Source organism: Theropithecus gelada, chromosome 10 (genome assembly GCF_003255815.1).
Source record: "Theropithecus gelada isolate Dixy chromosome 10, Tgel_1.0, whole genome shotgun sequence".
NCBI lineage: Eukaryota > Metazoa > Chordata > Mammalia > Primates > Cercopithecidae > Theropithecus > Theropithecus gelada.
This window is the reverse complement of record NC_037678.1, coordinates 91,470,216-91,483,652: the sequence shown is the minus strand read 5'-3', so window position 1 is coordinate 91,483,652 and position 13,437 is coordinate 91,470,216. Positions and strand designations below refer to the sequence as shown.

The 13,437-nt window shown below is 38.5% G+C and overlaps 1 protein-coding gene across 2 annotated transcripts in view; it reads right to left on the bottom strand.

The window, feature by feature from the left end:
• The window catches only part of CFAP61 (cilia and flagella associated protein 61), a 296,810-nt gene extending 283,391 nt beyond the window's left edge, over positions 1–13,419 (bottom strand). The window contains exons 1-2 of one of the 2 annotated variants that reach the window (XM_025399395.1): positions 13,342–13,419; positions 9,237–9,415 (exon numbers count right to left, since the gene is read on the bottom strand). In XM_025399395.1, the coding sequence (XP_025255180.1) occupies positions 9,237–9,379 (143 nt within the window). In that variant the 5' untranslated portion in view covers positions 9,380–9,415; positions 13,342–13,419. Of the gene's footprint in view, positions 1–9,236; positions 9,416–13,200 lie in introns of both variants that reach the window. The other variant, XM_025399396.1, reaches the window with a different exon arrangement.
• Between the last annotated feature and the right edge of the window lie 18 nt (positions 13,420–13,437).

Sequence of the window (13,437 nt, the reverse complement as noted above, 5' to 3'; positions counted from 1 at the left end):
TAGAGGTGTGAGTCACCGCACCCAGCCTTAGGTGAGATCAGTTTTATTTGTTCCTGTACTTCTATAACTGAACGGGCAGTCAATAAAATAAAACCAAACACACAGACCACAAAAGAACCACCTTTTTTTTTTTTTTAATGTCTATAAAATAAGTCATTAAGCCTTGTAGTTGACTTGGCCAAGGGACAGGAGTTGCCTAATATAAAAAAATGAAACACTGTGTGGGCTTAGTAGCAGCTGTTTTGGAAGCTTCAGGACATCAGTGAAAATTTAAATTTGCTTTTACTTCTCAAAATACACTGGCTTCTAAGATAGGTTGCAACCCTTTCAGTTATAAAGATCCCATTTTAACTTTTTTTTTTTTTTAATGTTTGGGGTCTAAGCAAGGGGAAGGCTGGAGTTACTGAAATAGGAAAAGTGTGGGAAGAGTGGATTGAAGGCAGGTGAAGACCCACACTAGATTCAAGTGCCTACTAGGTATCCAAGGGTTGGCATTCACCAGGAAGCTGGATAAATGAATTTGGAATCCAGAAGGTTCTGTCATCGATGTCAGACTTTTTCCCATTTATATCATAAATTCACCCAGAATTAATTTTTAAAAGTTTTCTACTACATGAGGTTGGTTATTATTTTCTTTTCCATGTGAACAACAAACTCTCCCAGCACCATTTATTGAGTGGCACATCCGTTCCCCACAAAGCCATCATCAAATTTTTATATAGGTATGGGTCTGTTTCTGGGATCTCTATCCTGGTCCATCTGTCTTTTGTCAATTCCCTGCAAATTACCACACTGCTCTGATTACTATACCTACAATGAATCTTTAGTTGGCAAGCCTCTCCACCTTATTTTTCTTCCTTCAGATTATCCTGAACCTTTGCTTTCCCATACAGATTTAGACTCATTAAGCTTGACAAATAATCTTGTTAGGATTTTGATGGGGGTGGAGGGAAACTGACTTTGTGATTTGAATCTTCCTGTCCAAAATGTAGTCTACCTCTTGAAATACTATAGTCCCCCCACTTCTCCATGGTTTCATGGCCCACAGTTTCATAGTTAATTGCAGTCAACGGCAGTTAGAAAATACTGAATGGAAAATTCCAGAAATAAACAATCTATAAATTTATAATTGCATGCCATTCTGAGTAGCAAGATGAAATTACATGCCATTCCACCCCGTCCTGCCCAGGAATTGTCCAGCAGACCCACACTGTAGATGCTGCTGCCCGTGAGTCACCTAGTATTAGATCTGATAACTGCACTCTGTTACCAGATCGACTGTCACTGCATCACAGTACTTTGGTTCAAAGTGCAAGAGTAGTGATGCTGGTAATTCAGATATGCTGAAGAGAAGCCATAAAAGGCTTCCTTTACATGAAAAGGTGAAAATTCTCAACTTAATGAGGAAAAAAATAAATTGTATGCTGAGGTTGCTAAGATCTAGGGTAAGAAGAAATCTTTAATCCGTGAAATTTTGAAAATGGAAAAAAAATTCGTGCTAGTTGTCCTGTCGCACCTCAAACTACAAAAGTTACGGTCACAGTGCATAGCAAATGCTTAGTTAAGATGGAAAAGCCATTACATTTGTGGGTAGAAGGCATGAACAAAAATGTGTTCTGACTAGTAACAATTGGATGTGGTACTATCCTCAGTTTCAGGCATCCACTGGGGGTCTTGGAATATATTTCCCTCAGATAAGGGAGGGGGGCGGCTACTGTATTTAGGCTTTCCTTAATGTCTTTCAATAGTTGACAATTTACCCCATAATGAGTTTGGAGTTATTTTGTCAGTTTTATACTAGGTACTTTATATTCTTTGGCATGGGCGTAAATAGAAAAATGTTTTCTGTTCATTGTTAGTATATAAAAATGCAATGGGTTTTTGTTCAATGACTTTATAGCCAGGAATTTTAAACTTTGTATTCATTCTAACTCATATTCCTTCCAATTTTCTAAGTAGAGAATATATCACCTGCAACAAATGACAATTTGTTTCTTCCTTTCAAATCCTAGTACATTTTATTGCTTTTGCTCTCCCTTACTGCAATAGCTAGAATCTCATGACAACAGGCACCCTCATTTATTATACAGGGATTGTTTTAATCTTTTATCATTACATATGGTGTTTGTTAAAGGTTTTTACACATATGAGAATCATCTTATATTCTTATTTTGTTAAGAATTATTACTAAGAATATTGCATTTTATCAAATGATTTTGTCTTTATTGAGAAGATTACATTTTCTCCTTTGTTAATTTGATGAATTAGACTAATCCATTTTCTAATATTAAACCAATCTTGAATACCATGATCAATTAATCATAATCATATCTTTTTAGTTCATTATTAGATTCCTTTCCTATTTTTTTTTTAGAATTTTTACATCCATGTTCATGAGCAAGGCATGAATGTTAATTTCATTTCTCTTTCTATGTGAGATTGGCCATTAACTTTCCTTTCTTGTACTGTCTTTGTCTTATTTTGATATTAACATTATGCTACCCTCATAAAGTAAGCTAAAAAGTATTCTCTTTCTGCTTCCAAGAACTTGTATTTATTTGGGACATACCCAATCCCTGAATGTTTGGTAGGACTGCTTGTAAAGGCAGTTGTGCCTACCATTTTATTGGTGGGAGGATTTAAAATTAACAATTCAATTTAATGGGTTTCTATCATTTCTTTTCTTTTCTTTTTTTTTTTTTTTTTTTTTGAGACGGAGTCTTGCTCTGTCACCCAGGCTGGAGTGCAGTGGCACGATCTCCGCTCACTGCAAGCTCCGCCCCCCGGGTTCACACCATTCTCCTGCCTCAGCCTCCTGAGTAGCTGGGACTACAGGTGCCTGCCACCACGCCCAGCTAATTTTTTTTTTTTTTTGTATTTTTAGTAGAGATGGGGTTTCACCGTGTTAGCCAGGATGGTCTCAATCTCCTGACCTCGTGATCCGCCCGTCTCAGCCTCCCAAAGTGGTGGGATTACAGGCGTGAGCCACCGCGCCCAGCCTCTATCATTTCTTAAGTTGATTTTAAGAAACTTTTCTGGGACCCCATATTTTCAAATTTATTGGCATGTAGTTTTTTTTTTTTTATACAGGTCCCCAATCCCTTTAAATTCATAAAGCCCTAAAAACTGGAAGCAGCAAAATTGGACTTGAAGTGACATGAGGTTACTCTACAGTCTTGATTCCATATATAAAATATTCTTACATTTTTACCACAGATATCCTAACGTATGTAATCATGGGAAATCTCTCCAGCCCTCATGGGTGGAATTCAATAATATTTCATCAATGGATGAAACTAATTTTTAAAATTCTGCATTCTGAAACACAACTAGTCACATGGGATTTAGTTAAAGGATTGTGAATCTATAATACCCTTTTATTACCTGCTTAACCTCAGCAACATCTGTAGTTATTAAGTCCTTTTCACATTACTTTGAAAGTTTTCCTTTTTTTCCTGATTAATCATGTCAGAAGTTTTTTCTTTCTTTAGGCTTTTTAAAGAATGAACTTTTGGCTTTGTTTATCCTCTACCAGATGCTTGCTTTCCGTTTCATTAATATGCTCTCTTGTCCTTTATTTCCTGTTTTCCTTGAGCTGATTCGACTCTTCTTGTTCTAACTTGGAGGTAAACTCTGAACTTTATTTCAGGTCTTTCTTCTCTTCTAAGTATTTAAGATTGTTAAGTTCCCTCTAAGACCTGCTATTTTGTTCATCTATTTCTGCATAACAGGTTATCCCAAATTTAGTGGCTACCCTGTTTTATTTGCTCATGATTCTATGGGTGAGAAATTCAGACAGGGTACAGCAGGGGTATCTTTTGGGGTAAGAACCTCCAAGATGGTTTTTTTCCCTCATGTGTCTTGTGCCTCAGTGAGGGTGGCCCAAAGGGGCTGGGGTGCGCCGGGAAGGGTGACATGGGGCCTTCCTTCTTGCTAGAGGCTGGGCTCCTCAATTCTCCTCCATGCAGACGCATGCTTCTCTCTGATGATATGGCCTCTCTGGGTGGTATGTCCAGTAGAGTAGACAGAGTTTTTACATGGTACTGCAAGGTTCGAAGAGCACAAAACTGAAAGCTTCCAGCAAGGGCTCGAACTAGGGTAAGGCCAGAGGGACCCAGGGTTCAAAAATGGAAGGAGCTGTTCACTCTCAGGTTCATGCAGGGGCCCTAGCTGGGAGTGAGTACCCAGGATGTCCCGCGTGCCTCCCCTGGGTCAGCCCTGCTGCCAGGCCATCTTAACACTTGGGCCTGGGACCAGGACAGCCCCACTTTCATCACATTCTATCGGGGGAGTCACAGGCTCAGCAAAGATGGAAAACGTGGAGACTACAGCAGGGAGAACGACACAAAAAGGCACAGGGAACACAGGGAGGCGAGAGAGTCTCCAGTGCTCTACCAGTTCTACTGACTTTCACTTTATCTATTTTAGAACTGTGTCATTAGAAGCATGTAAGTTTAAAGCTGTCTTAGGTCTCTCAAGAACAGTTTTATCATTATATAGTGACCCTCTTTATCTGTAGAGAGCTTTTCGTCCTAAACTATATGCTGTCTGCTGTTGATATAGCAATACTAGTCCTTGTTTTGGATGAGATTTGGGGTGGGCATATCTTTTTTTCCTGATACTTTGACTTCAAATATTTCTGTGACTTTATACATTAGTTATGTCTCATAAATAGAATATCAGTTTTGTTTTGTGTTCAGCCAATCTGCCCATCTTAATCTTTTAATGGAAGAATTTTGTCCAGATGCATTTATTATGATTACTGATATAGTAAAACTTATTTTCTTATTCTGTGATTTTAATACATCCTATGCTTTTTGTTTCTGTTTTCCTGCTCCTGTCTTGTCCTCTTTTAGATTCAGGGTTTGTTTTAAATTTCTCATTCCATTTTTCCCTCTATAGATCAGAAGTTATCATCTCTACACCTATTCTTTTGATGATCTTAACCATGTTAACATATATTCCTAACAGTCTTTACTGTCTGTTCCAGTTATCAACTGATATGTAATAAACTACCCTAAACCTTAGTGGCTTTAAGTAACAATTATTATCTCTCACGGTTCTGTGGGCTGCCTGGATTGAACTAAGCAGTTTTTGCGTGGTATCTCAGGCTATCAAATGGCAGCAATGGCTAAAGCCATCTGAAGACTCAGTGTCTAAGATAGCTTACTTGCATGGTTGGCAGCCGGTGGCAGTTGCCAGCGGGGAGCTCAGCAGAGGCTGTCAAATGAAGCACCCACAGAGAGCCATGTGACTGGAGCTTTCATCAGTGCGGCATCGGGTTCTGAGAAGGAGCACTTCCGGAGACCCACTGGAAGTTGCAAGACTTCTTATGTCTTAGACTTGAAGTCAAATAGGGTCTCACTTCTGCTGCTTTCCATTGGTTGCATAGGGCGAGCCATGATTCTCTGTGAGAACAGACTACACAACTGCCTAAGTGACAGGATGTGTGGCTCATGGGAGCTGGGGGAGCCTGTTTGCATACCACTTACCACGCCCTCCATCTTGAATAAAACCTGAAGAATTCTTTCATTCTAATCATGTTCCTCCCAATTTATATGCTGTTTTTGTCCTGAATCTTAGTTTTAACATATGGTTTATACCTCACAAATCAGTCGTTATCAATATTATTGTTTTATGCCAGTCATACTTTTTCTTAGATTTACCTACATATTTGCCATATTTTTGTTGACATTCCTTCTTGTGTTTTGAGCTTTCCAGCTGAGGTATCCTCTGTTCTTCCAAGAGCATATTCTGAGGAATTTCCTCCATTCAGAGTCTATTGGTAAATGAGTTAGGTTTTTGTTTGCCAGAAAATGCATTTATTTTCTCCCAGGTCCCGCTAGGAATTGTTTCACTGGGTGAAACGGTGTCACAATTCTAAATTGATGTTATTTTTTTCTCCATTACTGAAGATATTCTACTATCTTCTGACTACTATTGTGGCTCCTAACAAATCTATTAGTCTAATCTTTAGTTCTTTGCAGGTAACTTGGCTTTTTTTTTTCCTCTGTTATTTTTCAGATCTTTTTAGTTGTAATGTTTTGCTGTTTCATTATGATGTGTTCAATTGTGGATTTCTGTGTATTTATCCCCTTTGGGATTCACTGAGTTTTCCAGATGTAAGAAGTGGTGCTTTCCAACAATTCTGAAAAATTCTCAGCCATTCTCTCTTCAAATATTCACCCTCTGGCTTCCTATTATCTCCTAAAAGTCTAACTAGACTAGGACTCATGCTTCATTCATATTTTTTCTCTCTCTTTGTGTTGAACTCTAGGTAATTTACTGGTATTGATCCTCTAGCTCGTTACTTCTGTCTTCAACTGTGTCTATGAATGATGTTCAATTCATCTACAGAGCTTTTAATTTCAATTACATTTTAATTTCTAGATGGTTTTTTTCACTTTTGTTTAAACATGATTATTTAAGACAGAGTCTCACTGTGTTGCCCAGGCTGGAGTGCAGTGGTATAATCTCAGCTCACTGAAACCTCGGCCTCCCAAGTTCAAGAGATTCTCCTGCCTCAGCCTCCTGAGTAGCTGGGACTACAGGTATGCACCACCACTCCTGGCTAATTTTTTGTATTTTTGGTAGAGATGGGGTTTCGCCATATAGGCCAGGTTGGTCTCAAACTCCTGACCTCGGGTGATCCGCCCACCTCAGCAACCCAGATTTTTTTAGTCTTTAATCTTTTTTTTTTTTTTTTTTTTTTTGAGACAGAGTCTTGCTCTGTCACCCATGCTGGAGTGCAGTGGTGTGATCTCGGCTCACTGCAACCTCTGCCTCCTGTGTTCAATGATTCTCCTGTCTCAGCCTCCCGAGTAGTGGGACTACAGGCATGTGCCACCACACTCAGCTAATTTTTGTATTTTTAGTAGAGATGGGGTTTCACCTGTTGGCCAGGATGGTCTCGATCTCTTGACCTCATGATCTGCCTGCCTTGGCCTCCCAAAGTGCTGGGATTACAGGCATGAGCCACCATGTCTGGCCTTCTTCAATCATCTTTTTAAAATTACCTTTTTATTTTAGACACAGTAAACATAGTTATTTTATATTCATTGTTTAATTTCATATCTGAAGTCTTCGGGAGTTGACTCTCTTATATAATTTCTCTTGTTGGTTCTAATGGTACATGTTTCCTTGTGTATTTATGATTTTTGACTGTGAGTTCATATTCTTTGCAACTTTATCTGGGGTTATTATTTGGAGTCTGAGCTGAAGCTGCATCCCTTCACACTTGATTTGCATTTATGTCAATCAGTGTCCTGGACACACTACTAGCCTGTGACCATTTTTAATTAAATTCTTTCCTTCAAGATTTTTTTTGGACCACACAAATAATTAACATGGATATCAAATCAGTGTGTGCTTATGAGTTCTCAGAAGAGACTTTATCCCCCTCTATTCCATGCTGAGGCTGAGTGAGCCCTCACTGTCCATTTGTATTTAGTGGGTTATATCTTCTTCATCCCTACAATGAACATTCCAATTTTATACAAAGGGGTCACATGCTTTGCCTCCTTAGGCAGAGGGAGTAGTTACCTTCCGTTCTTTGCAAAGCTATCAAAACAGAAATATGAAGTTGCTATTAATAGAATGTGGCAAAAATCCTCAAAGACAAAGCTAGCATTGGTTCCTGTTTACCTAATGAAGTTTCTGATTTCAATTTGATAATGTTCCCTACACAGTCCTTAGCTTTTGTGTGTAACAACATTTTAGTTGTTTCCATCCAATGGACATCTTTAAGGTACTTAGTCCACCATAACGCCAAAAAATAAAATCATTTCATTGGTATATCTATTTTTTAAGCATTTTATAACTACTGTCCTACTGCCCTTTAGTAAAATTGTGCCAATTTATAATTACATTCATCAGGGGGGTAATTAGAAACTACAAACTTTAATGTCTTAGGCTGGCCTTAGCTTAAACATTTCAACTGTATTTGATATGAAGCTTTATGAAATCCAAAATATTAGGATATTTAATATTTTCAATAAAAATAATGACGAACAGGGTTGGGCGCGGTAGCTCACGCCTGTAATCCAAAGACCTTGGGAGGCCAAGGCAGGCAGATCACTTGAGGCCAGGAGTTCAAAACCAGCCTGGCCAACATGATGAAACCTAGTCTCTACTTAAAAAAAAAAAAAATAGCTTGGCATGGTGGCATGCACCTGTAGTCCCTGCTACTCTGGAGGCTGAGGCAGGAGAATCTCTTGAACCCAGGAGGCGGAGATTGCAGTGAGGCAAGATTGCACCACTGCACCCCAGATCTGGGCAACAGAGCAAGACTCTGTCTCAAAAAATAAATTAATTAATTAAATAATGAGGAACAGATTCAAGGATATTTATATTCTGGCACCCACAGAAGGTCTATAAACAAACAAAACAGAGAGAAAAAAGATCTTTGAAGGAACAAATCTATACATATTTTAAAGTTCAGAAGAACATTTTAACAGCAGTGGCTGAGAACAAATCCAGGTTTCCAATGTACTGCTTGACCCTGGGCCAGCCTCCCATTCTCATCTGTGAGATGGACATGATACTGGCCACCTCAGAGAAGTGTCAGAACAATTAAATAACATAATGTTGGCAAAGCACAGAGCCTGACACAAACTAATTTCTCAAAATCTGGCAGTTAATATGATTAACTTGTTCTAAGTGACTCCACTAGTGAGTGAGGCAGCTGAGATTTGAACCAAATTTGTTTGAATCCAAAGCCCATGAGAAACCTTTTTGATTTGCATGTTGTTATAGGAAATGGGGATTTGTTGTTCCCAGAGATTTCTTGCTACGTGTTTTTTCACTGTGCAGTGAGCTACCCATTTTCTCACAATAAGCCCCATAAAGACAAAAAGGTAGGATCCTTTTCTGGCATGTCATAAAATTGATGAACCATCTTTTTTTTTTTTTTTTTTTTAATTGAGACAGGGGCCCACTCTGTCATCCAGGCTGGAGTGCAGTGGCATGTCTTGGCTCACTGCAGCCTCTGCCTCCTGTGTTCAAGTGACTCTCATGCCTCAGCCTCCCGAGCAGCTGGGATTACAGGCATGCGCCACCACACCCAATTATTGTATTTTTAATAAAGAAGAGGTTTCGCCATGTTGGCCAGGCTGGTCTTGAACTCCTGGCCTCAGGTGATTCGCCTGCCTTGGCCTCTCAAAATGCTGGGATTACAGGTATGGGCCATTGCGCCCAACCAAAATTGTGAACATTCTTGAACTTAGTTATGTACTTACAGAAGATAGATGATATTTAGCTTCCCAAACAGCTTGCAGGTAAATTTTCTAATAAGGCTTTTGATACAATAAATATCCTGTGATTCTGTTCTTCGGCAATGAACGACTTCTACCTTTCCTCTTGGAGATGTGAGTACTGACATTTTTTATCCTGTCCCCAAAAGAGAGAAAAAAGTCCACTATTAATCTGATATGACAAGCCAGTTTGGTTATAACATGCACAAAATTGGACATTAATTCAATTTCCATATGGTCAGAATGAACATGGTGTGAGAATGCTGGTGTGACACGTTTTCCCCTGGGTGTAGTCTGTGACGCTGTCACTGCAAACCAGCTGACGTTCCTCCATAGGAGAATGAAGTTTCTGAGAACGGGCCCGTTTAGAAGTTTCTGCAACTATATTCTTTGTTTCCAACAAAGCTGCTAAAAAAATTCTAACAATAGAATTGGAAAAACATTGAAAGGAATTATTTACGGATTCAGGGTCCGCTTATATTTAATCGGCCACGATGGCATGTGGTCAAGAGTTACTGGGGAAATACTGACAGCTGCTGCCTATGTTCTTAATAGAGTTCTCCAAACTGGAGCCCTGAAGGTCAGCAGTCTTGAGAGATATTTTGAGACCAAAAACATTCCGTAGTTAAGAGTAGGAAATGCTCGCAATAGGCTTCCTGAAGGGCCACCAGGCCCATTAACATCTTTGAGAGGTTCCATAATAAAGCAACTTGTTTTCTTTGTATAACCCAGCCTTTCCCACACTCTTTTGGAACAGAATCTCTAATGACAGCAACAGTGGAGAATCTACTGTTCCAGACGGACACTTTGGGAAATGCTGTTGACAAAAACAGTAGGTCACGAAATGATTTCAATTTCTCTCTCATGGTCTCAATTTCTGTAAGTCTCTCTTTCTTCTCTCTTTCCCTCCCTTCTTTCCTTCGGAGGGAAAACCATTTTATTATATACTAGCCAGTGAGCTCAAAACACGGAAAACAATGAAGGAGAAATTAATAATGTCTAGACTCCTATCAAAGCTAGCCATAAATATTGTCATTCCTTGTTTTGTTTTCAAATTGAAAGCAAAATTGGAATGAGACATCTTGTTTGTGAAACATATAAACTAATGCTACAAGTATATAAAAATTCTGAACAAAATAAGAAAGTATAATTAATTACATAACTGAATTTGGTAACAAGAAAAGAAGAAAGAAAGCGAGCAAGGGAAATTCTCCAACCAGGTGGCAATGATGTGAGCAGTACCTCAGGAAGTGATCAGATCTGACACAGGTTTTGGGGGTAGAATGGACCTCACTCCAAACAGAGAATTAAAAAATTAAACCATGCATCTACCTGGAACTTTGGAAGGGCCCCTCGGTAAGCAAGGGGGCTAGAAAAATTAAACTCACCAGCCCAAGAAAGTGACAAGCTTTCTCTACGCGAAGCTCTACGTAGAAAACAAAACAAAAATACTGCTGAGAAGTCCAAATTCTAGACTAAAGTGGGTATGGCATTCTAGTCCACATAATCTGTGTATTGTGGAAGTCACCAAGAACTTTAGATGATAGACTCTGAAACAGACTATAAACTAAGTATGTTTATAATAAAGAAATATAGAAAGAGAAAAGTCATGAAAAGAGAACAGGTCATTATTTTAAAAAGAACAGAACCTTAAAAAATGAAATATGTGGTTATTGAAATTTAAACTAAGAGGATGGATTAAAAACAGAGAAGAATAAAGAAAATAAACTGGAAGATACTTATGAATAAATTATCTAGAAAGAAGCACACAGAAATAGAAAATACAGAATTCAGTCAAGATACACGTAAGACAGAATGAAAAACATCTGTCTCATGGGAATTCCAAAAAGAATAAATGAAACATTTGAAAATAATTGCTAATTATTTTTAGTATTGATGAAAGGCATGAACCTTCAGTTCAGAGAAGAAAATACAAAGAAACTCCAAATATATAGTAGTAAAACTACAAAACCCAAAAAACAGAAAACTTTAAAGGAAACTGACAAAAGACAGACTGTCTACGAAAAAATAATTAGACTGACAGAATATTTCTCATCAGCAACATTAGACGCCAGTAGCACAGGGGTTAGCAAACTTCTGTAAAAGGCCAGAGAATAAATACATTAAGCTTTATGAGCCACATGTTGTCTACACAACTATTCAACTCTGCCATTGTAGCACAGTAACAACCAGAGACAACATCAGCACAAATGAGCATGAATGTATTCCCGTAATTTTTTTCAAATGTTTAAAATGTAAACTACATATAAAGTTTAATGTAAAATGTGTGTGTGTGTGTGTGTGTGTGTGTGTATCCCTAGCTCACTCACAGTCCATACAAAATAGTCAATGGGCTGAATTTAGTCTATGGGCCATAATTTTCTAACTGCTAGAATAGTGTTTTAAAAATATAAAGCAAAAAATAACCATTAACCTAGACTGATAAACCGAGCTAAACAATCCCTTGAAAATGAAGATAAAATAAAGACAATTTCATGCAAAGACTGAAAGAAATTCAAAGAATCTTGTAGAAAGAACTAGGAGATGGTATATTCTGAGAAGAATAAAGTTAAAATCAGAAAGAAGTGGGATGAAAGACTAAATGCTGGGAAATAAAGTAAACACGAATGTGTATCTACAAAAGCATTGATGGCAAAAAGTAAGAAGGATAATACATTTTTCCTTAAAAAAAAAAAAGAGAGATGAACTGAATTGCCAGACAACAAAAATGAGAGATAAAAGGATGGTGATCAGAAGCAAAGTATTCTAACATGTTTGTACGTTTGAGCAAAGGCAACAGATGATTAAATCAATGATTCATTTGGCAAATCAATTGTTTACAGTTACACATGTAAGGAAAATCACTTCAAAGAAACATCTTTTTAATATATTTTATTTTGTTAGGTGGCTTTATGAAAGTGATATAAAATCTTCTCTATTTAAATTTTGAAAAGTGAGATCAAATATCTAAATAATATGGTTAATAAAGAGTTATGGCAAAAATACTGATGTTGGTTATAACTGCAGTTCTAGAAATCTGCATAAATCTTTTTTTGAAAGCAATAGCTGCATTGGTAGATGTGATATTACTACATACACAATATATATTTTCCCCAAAAACCAAAAGAGCCTTGCAACTATGAAAATTATTCTAACAAATGTGCTGCCAAGTCGTGTCATTGTACATTTGTCCAAACTCATAGAATGTACAGCACCAGGAGTGAACCCCAACATGAACTACGAACTTTGAGTGATAATGATGTGTCAATGTAGGTTCATGATCGTAACAAATGTACCGCTCTGGTGGAGGATATTTTTGAGAGTTGGAGGCTGTTAAAGTGGGGAAGAGGTATAATAATTGATAGCAGGAAGCTGTTGAGGGGGGAAATCTCTGTGCCTTCCACTTAATTTTGTTGTGAACTTAAAACTTCTCTAAAAATTTGTCTATTAAAAAAATTCTTTTAACTTTTGCTTAATTTTTCCGTTTTTGAGGGCAGGTTAAGTATTATAACAGCTACATTTACTGAGCATTTGTCTTTAATCCTAGTGAAACAGATGTTATTACCCTTGTTTTATAGTTGAGGACACTGAGGCTAAGAAAATTTGAGTAATTAAGGCACACACAGAATTTAAACATATTTCTTATCACAAGACTGAGTTGTTTTCTAGTTACTCTATTTTTTACTTTCATTTTGTCCTAATATCTGGCTTCTAAGTACCTTCTGTTATTTTTAATTCCAAGCCTTAGAGTTAATTATTTGGGCACAACTGTCCAGATACCAGAAACGAGGGGGCGTGGACCCAGAGACTACAAGACCTAGAATGCAATGCAGAGCCAGACAGCCTAAAAGGGCGGCAGCTCGCCCCTTCGCATACTGGGAATGGTAGTTTCCTCGCTCTCCCTTCGTCCCCCGCCCCTCGAGCATCCAGATTGGAGCTTCGACCCTACTCCCTTGCAGGGCGCCACGGCTAGACAGAGCCTCTCTTCCTTGCCTGGTCATCCCAGTTCTGGAGGCTGACCTGGGGATACGCCCTTGACGCCCTGAACCGCAGTCCTCGCGTCGCTGCTAGTCAGGCCGGCGCTACCCACCTCACGCGCAGCTCCAGGACGCCGCACTCCGCGCGCTGCTGTAAGGAGGACGCGCAGCCTGGTCCCCATGGAAACGGTGCCACGTCCGTCACGGCG